The following is a 23552-nucleotide window of genomic DNA, read 5'->3' on the forward strand; positions in this document are numbered from 1 at the left end:
AAAATAGCTATATCATGGAAATATGCATAAAAACTATGTGATTGGTAAGCAAGGATTAATCGCATCTGGATAAGTAGGTTTCCTTTTGAACTTTTCGTAGTGAACTTATGTCAGATATACTCGGTCAACTGGCAAATTTGATATCTCTAAACTGTTGAACTTTGGTGTATATCTAGACAACCATAAGTCACACAATCAACCCTTAGTCGTCTTTTTGTTCTTATTGTTGTGTTCGTTTCAGCCATGAATACTGCCTGGTTTCATAAGTGCGTAGAGAACTAGCCTTGCGAAATTCTCATTGAAGCAGCTAACACTTCACACTTACATGGGTGATTCCTAAACGTGTTGTCCTATAGATACACTATTTGATATAACCCGTATCAAATTTAGAAATCATTAAAAAGCCTTAATACTTTATCCTTGGTACTGAACATTGTCTCATCACGAGAGGACCAAAATATTTAGTTGACAATGTTGAACCGTCATTAATGACTTTGTTTGATCTCCTTGAACCTAGATCTTGGGATCTCTAGTCTTGTAGGTAGAGTTACCGCCACAATGACTTGTCCTTGTCCATAGTCCCATTCTTCTCGATGGTTTCTTAACTACCTCTCTAATTAGGTCTTTCGTAAGTGGATCCGACCCATTATCGCTTGACTTTACGCAGTCAATCATGATAATTTCTCTAGAGAGTAATTGCCTAACAGTTTTATGTCTTCGTCGTAGATGACGAGATTTACCGTTATACATAACGCTCCCAACCCTTCCAATTGCCGCTTGACTATCGCAATGTATACATATTAGGGACAACGATTTGGGCCAAAATGGAATATCTTCAAAGAAATTTTGGAGCCATTCAGCTTCTTCACCGGCTTTATCTAAGGCTATGAACTCAACCTTCATTGTAGAGCGGGCAATATAAGTTTGTTTGGACGACTTATAAGATACCGCTCCTCAACCAATAGTTAATGCATATCCATATGTGGACTTAGAATCAGTTGAACCGGTAATCCAATTTGCATCACATTATCCCTCAATCACCGCATGATATTTACTGTAGTGCAAAGCAAAGTCCTGAGTATGTTCTAAATATCCCAAAACTCATTTCATTGCCATCCAATGAGATTGACATGGATTATTCGTGTATCGACTCAATTTACTTATAGCACAAGCTATATCTGGTCGTGTACAGTTCATGATATATATTAAACATCCCAACACACGAGCATAATCCAATTGTGATATGCTTTGGCCTTTGTTCTTTGCTAGTGCAAGACTCACGTCAATTGGAGTCTTTGCACTTTAAAATCTAAGTGCTTGAATTTTCCAAGTACTGATTTAATGTAATGAGATTGTGACAATGCCAGACCTTGAGGAGTCTTATGGATCTTAATACCCAGAATTAAATTGGCAACTCCCAAGTCTTTCATATCAAACTTGCTAGTTAGAATACACTTAGTTGTATTTATGTTGGCAATGTCATTATTCATTATCAATATATCATCCACATATAAGCAAACAATGACTATGTGATATGAAATATTTTTAATGTACACACATTTATCACATTTATTTATCTTAAAACCATTTGACAATATTGTTTGGTCAAACGCATGTCATTGTTTGGGTGCTTGTTTAAGTCCGTAAAGGAACTTAACAAGTATACATACCTTCTTTTCTTTACCTGGAATCACAAATCCTTCAGGTTGTTCTATGTAGTTTCTTCCTCCAAATCTCCATTTAAGAAGGTCGTCTTAACGTCCATTTGATAAATTTCAAGATCATAAACCGCAACTAATGCTACTAACGTTCGTATGGACGTAATTCTTGTGATTGGAGAGTATGTATCAAAATAGTAAAGACCTTCTCGTTGTCTATACCCTTTAATCATAAGTGTTGCCTTATATTTATCAATAGTGCCATCATCTTTCATCTTCCTCTTAAAAGTCCATTTAGAACCCAACGGTTTAGTTCCATGAGTAAGATCAACTAATTCTTATGTATGGTTGTTCAATATGGATTGTATTTCACTATTGACTGTCTCTTCCCAAAATAATGATTCCAAAGATGACATAGCTTCTTTAAATGTTCGAGGCTCATTTTAAAATAAGAAAGTTACAAAATCTGGTCCAAATGAAGTAGGTATTCTTTAACGTTTACAACGTCTTGGATCCTTCTAATTAGATGTACTTTCTTTTTGTTTTTTTCTGAGGTCGTTTAGATCCTTCACCAATCGACTCACATTCCTTTTTATATAGATATATATTTTGGAAGAACTCAGCATTATCTGATTCTATAACCATATTATTATGAATGTCGGGATTTTCTAATTTATGAACCAGAAATCGATATGCTTTACTATTGGTCGCATATTATATGAAAACACAATCAATGATTTTTGGTCCTATCTTTACCCTTTTGGGTGTGGGAACTTGCACTTTTGCCAAACATCCCCACACTTTAAATTAATTCAAGTTGGGCTTCCTTCTTTTTTATTTTTCATATGAAATGGATTGCGCTTTACTATATAGTACTTGATTTAGTATCTGGTTAGCCGTAAGAATGGCTTCCCCCATAAGTTTTATGGCAAACCAGAACTTATCAACAAAGAATTCATCATCTCCTTTAATGATCGATTCTTTCTTTCCACAATCCCATTGGATTGGGGCGTGTAAGGAGCCGTTGTTTGATGAATAATTTTATATTCCAAACATATTTCTTGAAAAGAAGATTCGTATTCACTATCCCTATCACCTCTTATTATTTTTATTTTCTTGTTAAGTTGCGTTTCAACTTCATTTTTGTATTTCTTGAATGCATCTATTGCTTTATCTTTACTATTAAGTAAATAAATATAGCAATATCGAGTATTATCATCAATAAAAGTAATGAAATACTTCTTTCCACCGCGAGATGGTATTGACTTCATGTTTCAAATATCTATGTGAATTAAGTCAAAAAGATTTGAATCCCTTTCAATTGACTTATAAGGATGTTTAACATACTTAGATTCCACACACATATTTGACATTTTGATTTGTCATTCAAATTTAGGCAAATATTCCAAATTGACCATTTTTCGCAAGGTTTTGTAATTGATATGTCCCAAACATATATGCCATAAATCATTTGACTCAAGTAAGTAAGAAGAAGCTGAAATTTTATTATTCTCAATGACCATTACATTCTGTTTGAAAATGCCCTCAGTAAGGCAACCTTTTCCTACAAACATTTTGTTCTTACTTATTACAATCTTATCAGATAAAAAATGCACTTAAACCCGTTCTTGACCAGAAGTGCATTAGAGACTAAGTTTTTCCTAATTTCAGGAACATGAAGGACGTTGTTCGGAGTCATCACTTTGCCAGAAGTCATTTTCAGAAATATCTTGTCACATCCTTCAATCTTGGCCGTTGTAGAATTTCCCATAGAAAGCATCTCTTCGAGTCCAACGGGAGAATATGTAGCAAACGCTTCTCTAACAGCACTAACATGGCGAGTGACTCCAGAATAAATCTACCATTCCTTAGGATTTTTCACTAGGTTGCATTCAGAAAAAATAGCACACAAGTCATCAATATCCTCGTGTTTTTCAACCATGTTTGCTTGATCCTTCTTCTCGTCTTTCCTTGGAGCACGACAATCTGCAGATTTGTGTCCAACTTTCCCACGGTTGTAGCAATTTCCTTTGAACCGCTTCTTGCTTGGGTTGCTTTTTGGTCCAGAAGGCTTGTTCCTCTTTTTATTATTTTCTGGAGCATCCTCAACAATGTTTGCTCCCATTATTATTGAGTATCCACAACCTTTCTTTTTCAGCAGCTTTGTTTTCCTCTTTGATCCTTAACATTTGCGTTTCAAGTAATTTTTGAAGTCCTTCCACAAATGAGATAACTTCGCAATCATCGCTGCAACTTGGAATGCTTCATTGATAACAAGACATTCAATGAAAATTCTATTAGTAATAATAATATAATTAATATTTTCAACATAAGTATTAATTAGACTTATACCTTCAGCAAGGAGATCGTGAATAATCACTTGCAATTCTTGGACTTGGGTATTAACATACTTGCTATCTAATATTTTGTAGGCCAAAAATTTTACGGTAACAAATTTCTTTAACCCGGCATCCTCAGTTTTGTATTTCTCTTCAAGCGCAATCCATAGTTTTTTTGACGCCTTCATATTACTATAGACGTTATACAGATCGTCCTCCAGTCCGCAAAGAATATAATTCTTGCACAAAAAATCAGAATGCTTCCACGCCTCAGTCACGAGAAAGTGTCCATTGTGTAGAGTTTTGTCAGGCAGAACAGAAACATCTTCCTCAATGAAACTTAAAGTCGTCAAGTAGAAGAACATCTTCTGTTGGCACCGCTTAAAATTAATCCCGGAATTTTTTTTTTGCCTTTTTGACGGTGTCGGTGTCAATGCCGGTGTTGTTCGGCTTGTCGATGCATTGGTAGTCACCATAGGAATAGGTTGGTTTCCGTTCTCAGTCGTTATTTCTGTAAAAGAATAACACAAATAAATGTTTAATATACGATAAAGTTTTTATATCTTCAAACCGAATAAAACTGGAGCAGAAAATCACGTAGATTTTAATCACCAATGGAGTAAAAAATCGCTAGGATTTTAATCTCCAAATAACAGATAGTAAACCAAAACAGAATATACATTAAAGTAAGCAATTGGAGTAGAAAACCACGAAAGCTTTAATCTCCAAAACGGGAGTAGAAAATCACACAGACTTTAATCTCCAGAACAGTATGTATAACACAAATACAGAATATAAAATTAAGTTCCTTAAGCTTGTTAGTATACTGTATTTGTAAAATAATTCTGGAGAAGAAAAATAACGTATAAACAGAAATGTAGAAGAAACAGAAATTAATCCGAGCTTACTGAATTCACAGTGTTTCCTTAAGGAACTTAATCCCTTCCTAGTACCCGAGGTTATGGATTATTTCCTCCCGGGATAGAACGGATTACACGTTGGTGTAGCGGTAGTTCAAACCTCAGTGTTTCAGCGAACACAATGATAGGTAGCAAATCACACTTAGTGTTGGGCCTGCTATTTATAGCCAACAGGTTGGGTTTAAATAAAGAGGTGCAACTCTTCAAGATGACCGTTCAAATAAGCGGCTATTACGTAAATGAGAGAGGGAAAATCAAAATTTTATTTTTTCCGCTATTTCTCATTCACCTTCTTTTAAGCTAAACCAAGCTTAAACCCCCAACAATAAGTAACTTGTTACGTAGTTTCTTAATATCCATTTTATTTTAAGAAATCAATGCCTAAATTCACATTTAAATTCTCGCATAAAGGTGGGTTTTTTCCTAGAGAAAAAGAAGGAAAAAAAAAATCAAGCAAATAACAAGAGTAGGAAACAACTTGTTGGGGTGGAATCCAATTAACACGATAATCTATATCTAGATTTCATATATGTAACTAAAAACCGAAAGCAGTAGTAGTTCAACACAAAAACATTTTTTTAATGTTCTTTCCCCAAAATCTTTTAGTTGTGCAATCTAGATTGTCCTGTATTTTTGGGAGGATTAATTTATCAATGGAATTAACCATCGTAAGCAGCTAATATGCAAACTCCAAAGTATAATCTCAGCATGGCATTCGATGCCTGTCTTCTAAGTGTCGCAGATATTTCGTACTTCTAGGCTTTTTATTTTTTGCTCTCGACTTTGCCCATTTCATTAAATATCTCATCCGTCTCATATTATGTGCCGTGTTTCTATTTTACACGTCCCTTAAGAAATATTAATTAGGAAAGGGATTGGACTATTTTACCCTTATTTATATCATAAGATTTAATCTCTCTTCATTGAATATTTATTCTATTTATGTGTTATCTCCATCTTCAAGAACAATTATTACTAAAGGTAAAAGGGAAAAATATATCAGTTTTGTCTTGAACTTCTAAAATACTAACAAATAATTTGAGATAACTATTTTTTATAACAACAACTGTTAATATGAGACGGATGGATTATCATTTAACCGTATGATTTTATCTGCACTTCGCGACGGTCCCAAAGAAATTAGTGGGTTTATAGTTGTTTTTTTTTTTTTGTAAGTTTAGTCGACAGTGAGAAAAAATGTCTATAAATTATAATTAAATCACAAATATGAATATTGTTGTAGACATAAAAAAGTTTACTAGATGAAGACTCCCTACATTTGGGCGAGATCATTAAGTTGGGCACCAACAAGACAAGTTCATTTATGTTGTTTAATCCAAGAGCCCATTAAGGTTGCTTAGAAGTTACCCGGTCCCAAATCTTAACTCACACCTATAAAAATGGTTACATAAATTCCATAAACTTGGAATATTAGAAATAGATCGTGACTAAAAATAATATCTTTTTCAAAACCGAAGTGATCAAGAGACGTTTTTCCTCATGATCAACTCGAAATGCAGTTGGAATATGCTTCTTGACAATGTTTTTTAACAATCAAATACTTCAAGATCCACACAAATTCTTTGCTAGAGATATGCCATTTTGGCCCTCGATTGAAGAAACAAGAAAGAGTGATCAAGAGAAGTTCTTCCACGTGATCGATACGAAATATTGTCTGACTTTCATGGAGATCAAATACATTGTGCGGAGCTTCACATCATCCGATGTTCGAGAAATACATTGATTGAACCCTCGAATCATGGAGAACAATTTAGAGAGAAGATCAAGAGAATGAATAGAATTTTATTCACAATTGATTAATAAAATTATAATTTTTTTTTTTGTGATTGTAACTAATTTTTCGTAATCAAAATCATATTGTTTTTTTTGGGGGGGGGGGGGGGGATAAATCATATTTTAAGGTGTTTAACTAAGATCCCCCAAAAAGCATTGTCAGAAACTTAAAAAAAATTGGATTGGTTGAATTTAAGTAGCTTTTAAGCATTAAGTGCTGAAAAATACTTTTTAAATGCTGGAGCTTATTTTATACTAAGCAGTTACATATTTGTATAAAAGTCCCTAAATTATTACCACTACAAATGAACTAATTGTTTCAAGATTTTCTTATTCTAATTTATCCAAATACAAAATAATTTATATTTCAATTTGAGAATCATTTTTGACATTTTAAAAGTTCCAACAATTACTCTCATTTTGGCTGTTGACGTTATTGTTAAGGGGATTTGTCTATTCATTGAAGAGGTGTAGGATCTATTTTGTTTTCTAACTCAAAAGGTTAAAGGGATAAATGAAATTTTCTCTAATTTTTACCAATATAATTAAAGTGATAATAAAGATCAAAATTGAAAAGTATCCCATGATCTGGCACTACTCTTTTTTGAGTAATTCCTTCTTTTAATTGGTTTAAAAGGATTTATATATGAATAATGTACATTACTTCCCGTATTATGAAGGCCTTATATGAAACTGCATGTTAATCTAGGTGTTTGTATTTTGTTTTAGAAGACTGCTTCACTCACGACTTAGTTTTAAAAACACTCTCCTAATTCTATGTTTGAAAGCACTTGCGTGTAACCGTGTTTATAATTTATTCTAGAAAATAGCTTCGAAGACCATTAGTGTTATAAAAATTCAAAAGAAATTACAAAACTCTTTAAGAAAATCTAAACGCTTTCATATTATGATAACTAATAATTCTAAGGATAGACCAAATAACCTTTTTTCTACTAAATTCTATTTTTGAATATTTAAAACAACAACAACAAACTCAATATAATCTCACGAGTAGGGTCTGGAGAGGGTAGTGTGTATGCAGACCTTACCCCTACCCTGAGGATAGAGAGGCTGATTGTGATAGACCCCAGCTCAAGGAAAGAAAAAGCAATCAATACAGCAAGATAATAATAAAAACAAATAGTAACCATAACATAACAGGATAAAAAGAGAACTAGCATAGAGGGCCGAGGGGACAGAAAAAGAAGAAGAAAAGAAAGTTATTTGTTTCAGGAAGCAAAATATTTTGTTTTTCTGTAACTGCTTTGCATTTTTTTGTCCAAATACGCTATTGAAAGTAAAACAGAACAATCAAATACTTAATAAAACTCGTTTCTGGAAACAAACCGTTTTGTTTTCCTGTAACCAAAGTCAAATAGTCATAAAAAGTAAAATAAAACAACTCAAAAAGAAAAATAAAATAAAACCAAATTGTGCTACAGCGTTAAATTGCAAAACCAATCTCAAAGGGGATCCGTTGGTTTCAACTTTCAAGTCAACAATTTGTGTCGTACTATCTCTATGCATTTATTGTTGGTCTCATTGGTGGTAATTGTATGAAGTCATCGGCATCTTCTTCATCATCGCTTTCAATCCAGCCATAACAAGGAACGCGCCTTCTTGGTGGCTCAAGGCAAACTCGCTTTGAGGAAGGAAGAGTTGCAGGGGGAGGGAGATTAGTAAGTAGTGAGCACGCGGAAGAAGTTGGAGGTGGAGTGGTAACATGATAGTCACTCCCTGCTTGCACTTCACTTCCACCATCAACCATCTGGGTAGAGGTCTTGTCCTCCCCTATGTCCTTCCACCTATTTCCATCTCCTTCAGCTGGCAGGACACTTAATACTTCTGCAAAACGGGGTTTTTGTTACTACTCCAACATGGACCTCAAAATCATATCAAGAAGCAGGATTCTTACAATCCAAGTTACACTAGAAAAGAATGCAGTAATGGTACTGAATTCGTTTACCTGACTAGGATGCATGTTAATGTTATGATGCATTAGTTGGACCGAATGTTTTGTTAAACTAGTTTCCGTTGCTTGGCAGCTAAATAGCTACTCCATAGTCATAGACACAATTCCAGAAGCAGAACTAGAACAGGCACTAAGCTCCTTACCACTACTGCCAATGTCTTGTTTGTTGCTGCAAAGCTCTTCGTATGTTGATTTTCCTACTGCATTGACAAGCACAGTGCTTGCTGTTTCTCCTAAGTATTGCCAGCTTTGTTGCATGTGGAATCAAGATGAGTGCTCGAGGGGCCAATGGTGCTTTCTGAAGCAGTGTCTTCTACTGCTCTTTCATCTTGTGAGGAGAAACCCTGCTTTAATTCAAGGTCTTCAGCTATTCCAGAATATGCAGATACAACTCCAGGTGCAATTATCATTGACAGTCGTATCAATATCGTTGCAGAGGTGACAAATTTTCATCAGCATCATTGAGTTTTTCATATAGTTGGCACTCAAGGGAATGCAGAAAATGAGACATGTAGCGCCTATTTATACAAGCTTAACCAGACATGTAGCCTGAACAAAGATTTCCCAGAAAGTACGATCCAAGAAAGATAAGCAAATGTGGCTCAGCCCTTTGTAGTTAAAGATACCATATAATTTAGGCTAGCAGTTGCATAACAATAGATGTGTTCAAAAGCGAAATATAGATCTTGGAGTTTGACTTTAAAAAAAAAAACAGAAAAGGAAAAATATGCTTCTTACTTCTTCTATATCTTGTAGTACTAACAAATCATAAAAGGCAGAAGGCAATCTATGAATTGACTTATGGATCATATAATGAATACAGAGGACAAGGGTGGGAATACAAGTCTTTCAAGGTCGTCATTTACAGAGAAAAGAAAACTTAATTGCTTATTGGGCTTGATCCAGAAGTAGCTCTTATTGTTAACAGCTGACAATCTCAAAACCAGGTAATGATTTTGGAGGAAGCTGGGATGAAGAATGCTTCCTTTAGTTCTGAGAGACCAAGTCACCAAGGAAGGCAAGTGTGATGAGCTGGATAAATTCAACTAAGAGAAAGCACTTGAAGCAAAACCAGAAAGAAGATAAACACAATAAGAGAAGAAAGAGGTGACTGCATCATTTAGCATGCTTTAATCAACAACAACAACAACAAACTATGCATCAATCCCAGGCAAGTTTGGGTCGGCTATATGAATCCTCACTGTGATGTTGCTCCATTTAAGTCTGTCTTAGTCCAAAATTACTCTAAAATGCTCTAATCAATTAAGAAAAACATCCAGATGTGACCAAATAGCAAGTTGGTGAAAAGAATAAGTACTATTTCAAGTTTATCAATCACAAGGCATGCCCTGAAATATCTGTATGAGGTGACAAATACCACCTCAACAATGAAGTGCTAGATTTGCACCTCATATGTTAGGCCTACATAGTGTAAACTTTCCTGCTTTTGGCATGTGCCAACAGCCTCTGCAATCAATGCAGATAAGGAAACTACATGCTTTGCAAAATCATAACATTCAATCAGTCTTGGACTTGAGGAAATATTGTGATGAGATATACTTTAATCACCAATTCATATTCATTATTGGTGCAGACCTGCAGAATATTTGAATCCAAACTGCTAAAAGCATTCTATTTCTACGTCTCACTTATTTGTGCCACAGAAAATCATTTGCAAGCAAATACTCTAGTATGGAGTTCCAAAGAAATTTGTAAATGACTAGGGGATGCTCATACTGTACACCAAATGCAAAGGACAGCCTATGTTAGCAGTAAGATCCACTTATATTGATTTTAATGAGATGCTTTATGTAACTTTTAACATATTTTAGGAATCATTTATGCCAACTGCAAAGGACACCATTTGATGGTCTATCACAGTTTATTGTAAACACGGGGGATAATACATGAAAGGCAAAAGCAACCAAACACCTTCAATGAGGAAAAATGGGCAGTAGACTCAGTCACTCAGTATGACATAAGGACAATTATTCATCAAAAAACTTAGATGACACAATACACAGCCGACGACAAGGATTTCTTTTCCACTTTGTATAAGAAACAATGTAATGTAACTTGGGTAGGTAACTATACTGAAATATGGTTCCAGGTAAAATTGAATAGACAGATTTAACCCCTTTCATGATCAAACAGTATGAATGTATCAGTTGATATAGGTTGAAACAGAACTTTCAAGTCATAATGCTTACATCATGACTTCTCATGAACATTGTTTAAAAGGCTACTGAATCATAGCAAACTCAAAATTCACGTAAAATTCGTAGCAAATTCAAAATTGTACCTTTGAGGAAGGAAGAGCTGTGGGGTGATGATCAGCAGGGGGAGGGAGACGTCTAACTGGGCATAGGGAAGGAGTTGGAAGTGGACTAGAAACAAAAGAGAAACTCCTTGATTGCACTTGACTCTCAGAACAAATTTTGAGATATTTAACTGGGCATGGGGAATGAGTTGGAGGTAGAGCAAAAACATGAGCATTGCTCCCGGGTTGCACTTCATTCCCAAAATTTCGACCATCAGGGCAAACAGCATCAGCTGTCTCCTTCTGGGTAGAGATTTGGTCCTCCCCTACATCTTTCCAGCTATTTCCATCTCCTTCAGCTGGCAGGGAACAAAATACTTCTGCAAGACGGGGTTGTTAGGGAAATGTTAGAAATATGGACCTTAAAGTCACATAGGCACCTTATACTGTTTCATAAACAAAAAGAAGCACAATTTTAACTTTCATGAGTGAACAGAAAAAGGGCAGCCCGGTGCAGAAGACATCCTGCGTTCATGCAGGGTCCGGGGAAGGGCCGCACCCAAGAGGTGTGATGTAGACAGCCTAACCTAATGCAAGCATTAGTGGCTGCTTCCACAGCTCGAACCCGTGAACTATTGCAAAAAAATGAAAATGCTGCAGTTCACTAGAAAATAATTGTATCTTCCCTAATCTGTTGGTATACAGTATACTAAATTGGTTTATCTGATCTTGATGCATGCTACTCACACATTAGCTCCGCTGAATGTTTTTCTACTTTGTTAAACTGATTCCCGTTAGTTGGCAGCTAAATGACTACTCCATAGACAGAGAAATTTACACAGATCAAGAAGCAGAATCTGAACAGACAATCAGTTCCTTACCAGTATTGCTAATGTCTTTTCTGTTGCTGCAAAGCTTTTCGTGTGTTGGTTCTCCTACTGCATTGACAAGCTCAGAACATGCTGTTTCTCCTACAGTATTGCCAGCTTCATTGCATGAGAAATCACCAAGAGTGCTGGAGGGACTAATGGTGCATGGTAAAGCAGGTTCTACTGCTCTTTCATCTTGTGAGGAGACACCCTGTTATAAGAATTCAAAGTCTTCAGCTATTCTAGCATATGCATATAATGCTAGAGGCAGTTATATCAGTAACAGTCATATCAGTATTGAAGAAGAGGTGAAAATTGTTCATCAGCATCATTGTTGTTGTATCATTGCATTTCATATAATAGGCAGTCACTGCAATACAGAAAATAAGGCATGTAGCTCATTTCCTATTTATACAAGCTTAACTTGAAATTGTTGAAGTTTGGCAAAATGCCAAAGTCCCACATCGGTTGGGAGAAGAGTTGGGAGGATTTGTTCGTCTCATAGAGACGGTTGCTTGTGCAACCTCAATTGTAGCTGATGATGTTCCTACTACTTATAAAGACGCTGTCCAAAGTTCAGAAGAAGATAAGTGGAGGATTGCCATGAATGATGAAATACAGTCCCTTCATCAGAATCATACATGGAGATTGGCCAATCTCCCGAAGGGAAAGAAAGCAATTGGGTGCAAATGGGTATTTGCAAAGAAAGAAGGATTTCCTAACCAATTAGATGTTCGCTACAAAGCAAGATTGGTGGCCAAAGGATATGCTCAAAAGGAGGGAATTGATTACAATGAAGTGTTTTCTCCAGTTGTAAAACATTCCTCCATTAGAATTATGTTGGCTTTGGTAGCACAATTGGATTTGGAACTAGTTCAGATGGATGTAAAAACTGCGTTTTTACATGGAAACTTGGAGGAGGAAATCTACATGACTCAGCCAGAAGGATTCAAAGTTGCTGGAAAAGAAAATATGGTGTGCAAACTTGAAAAATCGTTGTACGGATTGAAACAATCTTCTAGACAATGGTACAAGCGATTTGACGAGTTTATGTTGCGGCAAGGGTACAAGAGAAGCAAATACGATCATTGTGTGTATTTGCGCAAGCTTAAAGATGGTTCCTTTGTATATCTTCTCCTATATGTTGATGATATGTTGATAGCTTCCAAGAATTCGGAAGAAATTGATAAGTTGAAGATTCAACTGAAGAAGGAGTTCAAGATGAAGGATCTGGGTGAGGCAAAGAAAATTCTTGGCATGGAGATAATAAGAGATAGACGTTCAAAGAAACTCTGTTTATCTCAGAAAGAATATTTGAAGAGAGTACTACAACGTTTTGGCATAGATGACAAGACTAAGCCAGTTAGTACTCCACTTGCTCCCCATTTTAAGCTGAGTACTACTATGTCGCCAAAGGATGAAGCTGAACGAGAGTATATGTCAAAGGTACCATACGCAAATGTTGTTGGTAGCTTGATGTATGCAATGGTCTGTACGAGACCTGACATTTCACAAGCTGTTGGAGTTATTAGCAGATATATGCATAATCCAGGAAAGGAGCATTGGCAAGCTGTGAAGTGGATTCTACGGTATATTCATAATACTGTAGATGTTGGGTTAGTTTTTGAGCAGGAAGACAATCAGTCTGTAGTTGGATATTGTGATTCAGATTTTGCGGGTGATCTGGACAAACGAAGATCAACTACTGGTTATGTGTTTACTTTTGCAAAGGCACCAGTTAGTTGGAAGTCTACTTTGCAGTCAACAATTGCTTTGTCTACAACAGAGGCAGAGTACATGGCTATTACAGAGGCTGTGAAGGAGGCAATTTGGCTTCAAGGATTGCTAAAGGAGCTTGGTGTTGAACAAAAAGGTATCACAATTTTTTGTGATAGTCAAAGTGCTATTCAATTAGCGAAGAACCAAGTTTATCATGCAAGGACGAAGCACATTGATGTTCGGTATCATTTCGTACGAGAAATCATAGAAGAAGGTGGAGTCACGGTGAAGAAAATTCATACTACAGAGAATCCTGCTGATATGCTGACAAAAGTGGTGACTACGATCAAGTTTCAACATTGTTTGGATTTGATCAACATTGTTGAACACTGAAGATTGAAGATGAAGACACAACCAAAATTTGTTATTGAGAGAGAATTGAAGATGTGGAATTTTGCCAAGGTGGAGATTTGTTGAAGTTTGGCAAAATGCCAAAGTCCCACATCGGTTGGGAGAAGAGTTGGGGGGATTTTTCTCCCTATAAAAGAAGGCCTAATGTTTAGGATTTATACACACCTCTCATTTGCCTCCTCATCTATTTAAGGCATTTGTATCTTCTCTCTTTAGTATTATTTCACTTGTATTTTTGGAGTGGAATAAAATATTGGTTGTGTCCGAGGAGTAGGCAAAATTAGCCGAACCTCGTAAATTTTGGTGTTCCCTTTATTGTTGTTTTATTGTCTTATTTATTATTTGGTGGCTGTCATAATTTTTGGTATAGTAGTTGTGACTTATTCACACTATATACATTTGGCTTCCGCAACAGAAATAACAACTAAGCGTACCCTGAGCAGAGATTCCCTGAAAAATACAATACAAGGAAGATAGCAAATGGTCCCGTGTAGTTAAAGATACCATACAGTTTAAACTAGTAGTTGTAGAACTATAGATGTGTTTCAAAAGTGAAAGAAAGATCCTGGAGTTTGACTATAAAAAATACAAATGTCCTTTTTCTTCTTTATTTTGTAGTACAAACAAATGAAAAAAAGGCAGAAGACCATCTAGGAATTGATTGGTGGATCATACAGAGGACAAGGGTGGAGATAGAAGTCTTTTGGCATTTGCAAATTATTAGCTGATTTCCAGTTCAAAGAAGGGATTATTACTTGGATTTACACCTTAATAGAATAATTTCACGTCCAACAAATTAAATGGAATAACAATCAGCAAGTTGTCCCTCAATTTTATCTGTAAATATACATTGCACAGAATTAGTCCTAAGTCCTACCCTTCTTGTATAGCTTACATAAAGGACTTCGATATGGTAAGATGATTTTATCCAATATGCTTATATAGGTTAGGATAAATTACTTAAATAGGAGTTTACAGAGAATCAATTTTTATTTCCAGTAAATGCAATGTTTTCATTTCCAGTTTGGATAAGAAATGTTGAAGGAATGGATCCAGGTAAAACTGCATAGACATACTTTTCTCCTTTCAGAACCAAACAATATGAACTTAGCTACTTATTAATTGATAAAGGTGAAAAATGTTTCATCAGAAAACATATTCTACTTGATGGAATTATTTTTAGTATTTGCTTCAATCAACACAGACATCGTTGCTTCATATTACTTGTTTTAATCAACATCTCGACATTGTGGTCAAACTAAAATAGTAAATATTATCATCAAAACACACTCCTCCTACCCTATCCACTCCTCTTACAATTGTCATTTACTTTTATATCCAACCAAAGCAGGAAAATAATTAACACAGAAGAATTCTTAGTAAAACATTTTCCCCAAGATAATATTTTCATCAAAAGTGACTCGAGTCTCCGAGCAATTGTACCTCTTGTAAATTAGTAGTGCTTTCATCATTGCTCTCTAGATCGCGAAGTATAGCTTCTATGAGTTCTTTGTAGCCACAATCCTCAATAAAGGCCCATCCCTCATTTCCGCCGTATTCCTACAAACAGTAACGATAAATAAACAAAAAATCTCGCCTAATCAGCCCCAAAAATCGCCAATGAAACAGGGCGTTATTTTGGGGAAACCTAACCAGCTATATTAGATTATTAACGTTACCTTGAGGAGTTTATTCACAGTTTCCCGAACTAGCGATTCATCAAAGCCGAAAGATGTCATGGCATCAATTGCTGCGTCTATTCGGCCTAATCGCTGCCAATAAAAACCAAACAACAGTGTTAAGAAAACAGTACAGTATAAAGCAAAGAATAAAAGCTGAAAAATTCATCAAACCTTTCTGGGTCTGCCTCTGGGTGCCATTGTTGCGTATGCCTCAAGACACAGCAGAAGAAGAAGAGATGAAAGAGTGCGGAGGAAAAAGAAAAAGAAAAAAAAAAAAAGGAAAACGCACTATATGTGCATGTTGTTTTATCAGAGGCAGGGGCGGACTCACCTTGTACGAAGGGGTTCAGTTGAACGAAGCTTCGTTGGAAAAATTAATTATTTTTACCTTTAAATTTCAATCAGAAAATTATGAACCTGATATATATTGTAATACCTGAACCCACTTCGCACTAACAGAAGTCGTAGAGCACTGCTAAAGCGGGCTCAAACTTCAACGTATGGCCAAGGTCCCAAGTTCGAAACACACCTATGGCCCTTTTTACATATTTTGTTTTGTTTTCTGACATCGCTTTATGATTCTTTTTCTCATATTTAAAATCCAATAAAAGCTATTTTTATTAAACTCCTTCATTTTACTTCAGAAAAATTTAATCCTTTCGAAAAAGTGAATTTTTGTTCTACCACGTTATCGAATTACTTGTAATCTTTTACTTTAGTTTAGTTTATATGAAATTGTTAATTTGTATTATATTCAAAGCTTTAGTTCGGTGTAAAATATCTTTTTCTTTAATAATTTGTATAAATTAGTTTAGTTTATTACTCTCTTTTTTTCATGCCTTTTGTTTGTAACAATTTTCTATGTTAAATTTATAGTATAATTTTTAAGTAGGTTAAATACTTTTTGGTTAAAATTGCTGAATTTTCTGAAATATAATTTGTTAATTTATAAAGATAAACATTTAAAAAATTAATGGATGGAATTTTCTTTGTTATTTTTTTTAAAAAAAATTCCCTACCTTTCGAAAAAAAATGACTTCATTTTGAAGTGATTTCATGAACAAAAAAAGCATTGCACACATTTCATTTACCACTCCACTTATACAATCGATTACCGTAATTTTGATTGAACCCGTTTGTACAAAATTTTAGGTTCACCACTGATCAAAAGAGTTAATACGTTCTGATCATATACAGATATACACGTGGCATTCTCTATTGGCAGAATCGATTTTTAATTTTCGATAATCGTGGAATTTGATATTTATTGTAATTAAATATTAATAGCACTAAGTACTTTTTTCTTAAATATGCTTGTTAGGCCAACATCAATAAACCCGAATTAATTCGATACTCATAGTGAGTGTCAAAATCTCTTGTATTTAATTAAATTAACAACAAGAACCATTTATGAATATTCAAAGGTAAGCATGAACACTGCAAAGATAGTAACAAATGATAAAAACTTAGCATAAATATGTCTCATTTATTTTTATTAAAATTAAGATGTATGAATCTGAAGTCATAAATTTGTCTTTGTCTATAATTTAATAAATGTATAATTCAAATAAAATGCTAATTAATTTAATACTATATCAATAAAATGTCATTAAGTTCTGAAGTGATTATAAAAAGATAAAATTAAACTTGCATTAAGCCAATGCAAACGGACTGAATTATAAGATATTATCATGTAATTGTAACTAGTTGGAGAGTCAATCAATTTTACTTCACTATATTTTCCTCTGAAGTATTCATTAAAAATTGTTGTTTTAGGAGTAATAATTTTGTAAGCACTTTCTACATATGCCGATTTTGCTTCGAAGAACTAATATCCAAATTTCTTACACTAAATTACAATTTTTTTTTATCCTTATAGTCACTAGGGTGATTTGTACGAATAGGGTAGTTTTGTGCTGGTATTTATTTTATCTTCGCTTTAGTTGCCTAGTTTTGTGCATAAATGCCTTTTTAAAGTTTAATGAGAAAATTTTGGCTTTAAAAACCCTTACTTCTTCTCTTTCTATTTCTCTTTCTCCTTTTAACTTTTTAACAGTAGAACCTTTTTTGTATTTAGACTTACGAGTCTAATTTTTATCGGTTCACCTCAAATCAACATTTATACTTAAATTATAATTAGGAGCCTGAAATTTAAAATTAAAGCATTGAAAGTGGAAACATTGCAATTTGCATCATTTGATCCTTCATGGTATGGCTTTATTTAGTTGCTCTATATATCCCAAGATTTTTTATTTTTTTAGAAGAATAGAGTGCATCGAATTTAATTCTTTTTTTGCCTGTTCATTTTGACAAAATAAATTGAACAAGCCTCTCTCTATAGTAAATAAGAAATATTCAGAAACTTAAAATCAAGGTTCCTTTTTCATAATGCTTCTTTATTCGACCTCTAGTATACCATGCATTTAAAAAGAATAGCAAGTTTTGATGTAGGAGTCGACACACTTTATTGTAAGTGTAAATTTTAAAAGAGTTTAACTTTTATGTATTAAGGTAAAAAAATATTTATACAATTATATTATTTAATAGGTAATTACAGATAAATTTATGAATAAGCATAATTAGTATAAGGGTAAAAATGATAACATAGTTATCATAATAATTAACAATTTCACCATTTAATTACTCATATGTTATGTTAAGCTTGTAATGGTTCCTCCATATTTGATGGTAATATAGTTTTTACAAATAGTTTACTTATTGCATACTTTCTACATAAAGGGAAAAAAGTACACATTTCAAAGGTTAAATGTGTTAAGTAGAAATCACAAGGACCAAAATCATAATGTAAAGATAACTGAGGGACAAAAAGTGATATCATCCCTTAATTCACAAGCAAAATTTTCGAAATTGGGCAATTTAGACATTAAAATAATCCTTCTAATCACGTTTTGGCCTAATACTTCATATAGTGAAACCACAAATAAACAAAAACTGTATTGTGATTTTTTAAACTAAATCGGAGATTAAGATTTATAACTGGTGAGAATCTCTCAAACAATATGTGTCGTCCAATTTTTTACCCTTCTTGCCTTCTTTCCTATCTCCTATCATATGTAATACAATAGACTTTTGCTAAAAAGAAATAAAAAAAAAGAAAAAAACAAATTCGAGATGCTTTTTGTATTTCCAAAACTAAATGAGAGTTAAACAATACTTACTTGATTTAGAAGTTCGGTCATCATCTTACATTTGCTCTTCATCTCACCAAAAAACTATAAATTGGCAGTGACTAATTCTGTTCTCATGCTCCTCAAATTACTAATCATAAGGTCCACTGCTCGTTTTAGTTCCTTAGCATTATTGACCTCACTAATTGTTTTAATCCTATTTTTTAGTTTCCATTGTACTTATCTTTGTTGCCTTCTGTCTCTCCATTTTCTCTTTTATATGGAAAAGAAATACAAAGCAAACCAAAAAAGGCATCCTTCTGAACATTGATTCTAGATCCAAATCGTTTGTGTAGAAATTAAATAGAGATAAAAAAAATTAAATTAAAAGTTTTAAATATAACTATTCCCCTGCCTTCTTTGTCTAAATGATAGTAGGCGATAATTATGTAGTTTAGCTACTATTGACGCTCTAACTTAGCTGCACTTTATTGATAATTGAATGTTAAATGATAACAAATTGCTCTAATTAAGAACTTTATGCTTTGTAGGAGCAATTCCGGACTATGAGGACATTAAAGAGTGTTTTGGAGTTAATATGGAGCAATGAAGACCAAAAGGAGGTGAGCGCGTGCAAAAGAAGAAAGAAAAAATGAAGGCAGAAATCTCCTCCAGATGCGCGGTCGATCCGCGGTCGCGCACTGGCCGCGCTCGTTAGGCAGAACAAGGGGCAATATGCGCGGTCCATCCGCGGTTAATCCGCGGCCGCGCACGTCTCTCCGAGAATTTTTATTTCAGGGGTAAATTTGTAAGTTCAGAGGCGACTCTCCTTGACCTATATGAAGCCCAGCTCGCCCAAAAAGAGGGTATCTTGGTTTTTGGAAGGATTTTGAAGGCAAGAACGACAAAGAGCAAGATGGAAGATTCGGCATAGAGTTTTTATCTTTCTTCCTCTTGTTTTATCATTGATGATGAATTCTATTGTTATGATTGTGAAAACAATTATGCATAGCTAAACTCCTAATCTAGGATTTTTATGGAACCTATTGGAGGATGATTTTTTTGTTATGTTAATATAGATTTGCCATAGTATTTTCTCTATTTGTTCAACTATATTATGATTGTTGTTGATTAAAGGGCCCTTAATCGACTGTGCTTATTTAGTATGTATTACTCGGGATAGAGTGCATATTTAGGTAGTTGTTGAATAACACCACTCCTAACGTATATAAGGGATCAATACGAAAGGTTTAAAGGTGGGATTAGGGATCACGAAACCTTGGGTGCGATCTAAGTGAGCTGTACTTAAGGCTAACTAACGTAATTCGAGAGAATATATCTAGTATATTGTTGTAATTACTCGGGAGAGAGTTACGACGGTCAGAGTGCTCATGATCAATAGAGAAGACTTAGGCAAATTTATAGCAAACGTAGCGGAAAGGATTCCGACAATAGGGGAAATCAGAACCTTAGATCATTTCAATTCTTGTCTACAACCCGTTCGTAGTTAGTTCTTAATTATTACATTTTCATTACGTAATATTTAGTAAGTAAACATCCAATCTATTACTTAAATATCTCCGAAAATTGAATACGTGTATTTATGTAAGTCCAATAGCTGTGATTAATAGGTTAATTCCCTGTGAGATTTGACTCTGGACTTGTTAACCGAAATATATTTGCAGTGACCGCTTTGTCCTTTTTATAAGGCATAGTTGGGCGTGATCAAATTTTGGCGTCGTTTCCGAGGAATTCACGATGTTATTAATTGCAGCTAAAAGAAGTTCTAAATTTTTTTGTGTAGTCACTTTTCTTCAATATAAACCGAATACATTGAAATTCTAACGTTTGTAGTCTTGGGTATTACATGTGCATGCCTAGAAACTCCTCAAGAACTGGTGAATTGTTTGAAGCATTATTAGATCTTGAGAAAGTTTTCAAGGCATTGAATCGTGCAAACAAGAAAGGCAAACAACAACAGAACTCAACAGAACAAATCGAACCAGATATGGGAGACGAAGTAAACAACATAAATAATGGGAATGACCCGAACAATCAGGGTGTGGTGCCGCTTGTTCCAGAAGCAGCATTATACGATTGGGCACAACCCACTGCCAACAACTTAGTAACCGCAATTGCAATCCCTCAGATACAAGCAGAATCATTCCAAATCACAAATACCATGCTACATTTGTTGTAGAACAAGGGACTGTTCTCAGGGTCATACGTTGAAGATCCTCAGCATCATCTGAAGAATTTTCTGTCAATCTATGCCACGCAAAGGCAACATAATGTGACACCGGAAGCAATACGGCTGTTGTTGTTTCCATTCTCAGTGACGGAAGCGCCTCATACTTGGCTTAATTCACTCCTCATAAACTCCATCACTACTTGGGAGGAATTAGTCAAGTAATTTGTGAACAAATTCTACCCACCCAATAAGACTGCTCAACAAATTGATGAGATATTGAGCTTCATACAGAAACCAATAGAGACATTACAAGACACGTCAGAGAGGTTCAAGGGTATGCTGGTTACGTATCCACATCATGATATTCCGGAGTAGATGTTGAAGCAGAGGTTTTACGTGGGATTGGCAGATAGCTTGAAGACCAATGTTGATGCTTCAGCAGGTGGAGCATTTTTGAGCAAAACATTCAGAGAAAGTAAGATCTTACTTGCAAGATGGCCTAAAACTCAAGATGGACGACATGAAACGCTCTAATCGCTCCTGTGGTTCACTCAGGGCTTTAGACCCAACTAACTTTATAGCTGAAAATATGGCCACTCTAGTGACACAAATGAGTATCCTTACCAAAAAAGTTGATGAATCAAGCCAGAAGCAGCATGTACACATAGTTGATGAAACTAATGGGGGCTTATGTACATCATGCATTAATCAACTATATGTTTGCTCGTGGAGTGCGCAAGGTGATAACCAGCAATATTAGGAGAACACGAATTATATGGCCAACTATGGGGGATAGAGGAAAGGTGGTCAGAATTAGGGTCAGCAGAATCAACAATATAGACTAGCTCAGCAGCAGTACAACAACAACAACAATCTTGGGGCTATGCGACCACAGGGTCAAGTGGTGTCTTACCAAAGGCAACAGGGTTACAACCAACAAAATTAGTAGCAGGATTATCAACAACCTCAACAACAACAGATTGTGAGACACGATTATGGGTTTGCTAAACTTGAGGGGATGATGCAACAATTGCTTTGGTCCACTGGAAATATAACTGAAAGAGTAGACTCACGTGAATCAGCGATAAAGAATATTGAGATTCAATTAGGACAGATTTCGATGGCTTTAAATAATCATCCCAAGGGACGTTACCTGCAGACACACAAATTAATCCAAAAGAGCAGGTCCCAAAACAACTTATAGCAGTGAGTCTACGAAATAGTAGAGAACTATATCTGGAGCAAGAAATTGCTCGTGAAAGCTGACCTACTAAAACACTGGTGCCAGTACCCATTAAGTTAGATGAATCAATAGGGTTAACTGAGGTGACAATACAAAATGCACAAGAGAACACCAGAAAAGAAGAAGAGGTTGCAAAAGAAACTGAGGTAACATAGGAAACGACAATAAAAGCAGTTCCTGAGAAAGAAAAAAATCAAATCACAGGGAAGAAGCGACCTCAAACACCATTCCCACAAAGATTGGCCAAGTATCAGAAAGTTGAGCAGTATAAGAAATTCTTGGAGATGTTGAAGCAAATTCAGGTAAACATTCCATTTATTGACGCCTTAAAAGAAATGCCTGGTTATGCAAAAATGATGAAGGACTTGTTGTCTCGTAAGTTTGACTTTCAAGACTTGTCCACGGTTACACTGACTCAGACATGTAGTGTTTTTTGTGATGAGACCCATAGCTGAAAAGTTGTCCGACCTAGGGAGTTTCACAATCCCATGCACAATAGGCAACTATGTGTTTGCTAAGGCACTGTGTGACATGGGGCAAACATAAACTTGATGCCCCTGTCTATCTACAAAAGGTTGGGCATTGAAAGAGCTATACCCACGTCCATGTTACTACACCTGGCTGACCGGACAGTGAAGAGGCCCTCTGGTATTCCAGATGATGTATTAGTACATGTGGGGAAGTTTGTGTTCCAAGCAAATTTTGTCATTCTTGACTGTCGGGTTGACGAGGAAATTCCCATAATTTTGGAAGACCATTCTTGGCCACTAGGAGAGCTTTAATTGACTGTGAAACTGGAGAGCTCAAAATGAGATTAAATGATGAAGAGATAACATTCAACGTGTAGAAATCTATGCGGCAACCAAGTGAATTTGCTAATTGCTCTCTAATAGATGCTGTGGATGTAGTTTTGGAAGAGGAAGACGAGACATTGAACACTAAAGACCCTCTAAAATCCTGTCTCATGAACTTAGATGAAGCCAATGGAGAAGACCTGGCAGAGTGGGTACTTGCTCTTGAAGGCCAAGGTTTTTGGAGAAGGGAGTTCGAATTTGAGCCTTTGCACTTAGAGGAAAGAAAAACTCCTCCAGCTAAGGCATCGATAGAAGATCCACCAAAGTTGGAACTGAATCCACTTCCACCTCATCTCAGGTATGCCTTCTTAGGACCTAACGCAACTTTACCTGTTATTATCTCATCTAGTTTGTTAGATGTGCAGGCAGAACAACTTTTGCAGGTACTGACGGAGTGCAAGACTGTAATTGGGTGGACCATTGCATACACTAGGGTATCAGCCCGACCTTCTGTATGCATAATATTTTACTGGAAGATGGGCACAAACCTTTCAAAGAACATCAAAGAAGGC

The 23552-nt window shown here is 35.3% G+C and overlaps 2 protein-coding genes across 5 annotated transcripts; both read right to left on the reverse strand.

Moving 5' to 3' along the window:
- Nucleotides 1-3516: 3516 nt before the first annotated feature.
- LOC138887543 (uncharacterized) lies at nt 3517-4362 on the reverse strand. The gene is made up of 2 exons (XM_070169303.1): nt 4011-4362; nt 3517-3839 (listed from the first exon to the last, which is right to left on the reverse strand). The coding sequence occupies exons 1-2, from the start codon at nt 4360-4362 to the stop codon at nt 3517-3519; spliced, it is 675 nt and encodes a 224-aa protein (XP_070025404.1).
- A 3557-nt stretch (nt 4363-7919) lies between these two features.
- On the reverse strand, nt 7920-15960 carry LOC104232770 (uncharacterized). 4 transcript variants are annotated; one of them, XM_009786041.2, is made up of 7 exons: nt 15796-15960; nt 15622-15714; nt 15386-15502; nt 11825-12023; nt 10986-11323; nt 8678-9232; nt 7920-8556 (listed from the first exon to the last, which is right to left on the reverse strand). In XM_009786041.2, the coding sequence occupies exons 1-6, from the start codon at nt 15820-15822 to the stop codon at nt 9206-9208; spliced, it is 801 nt and encodes a 266-aa protein (XP_009784343.1). In that variant the 5' UTR covers nt 15823-15960; the 3' UTR covers nt 7920-8556; nt 8678-9205. The 4 variants fall into 4 exon arrangements, with proteins under 4 accessions (XP_009784343.1, XP_009784344.1, XP_009784342.1 ...); XM_009786042.2 differs by having other exon boundaries at nt 8827-9676; nt 15796-15959; XM_009786040.2 differs by having other exon boundaries at nt 8678-9027; nt 15796-15958.
- Nucleotides 15961-23552: the final 7592 nt, after the last annotated feature.

Source organism: Nicotiana sylvestris, chromosome 3, assembly GCF_000393655.2.
Source record: "Nicotiana sylvestris chromosome 3, ASM39365v2, whole genome shotgun sequence".
Taxonomy (NCBI): Eukaryota; Viridiplantae; Streptophyta; class Magnoliopsida; order Solanales; family Solanaceae; genus Nicotiana; species Nicotiana sylvestris.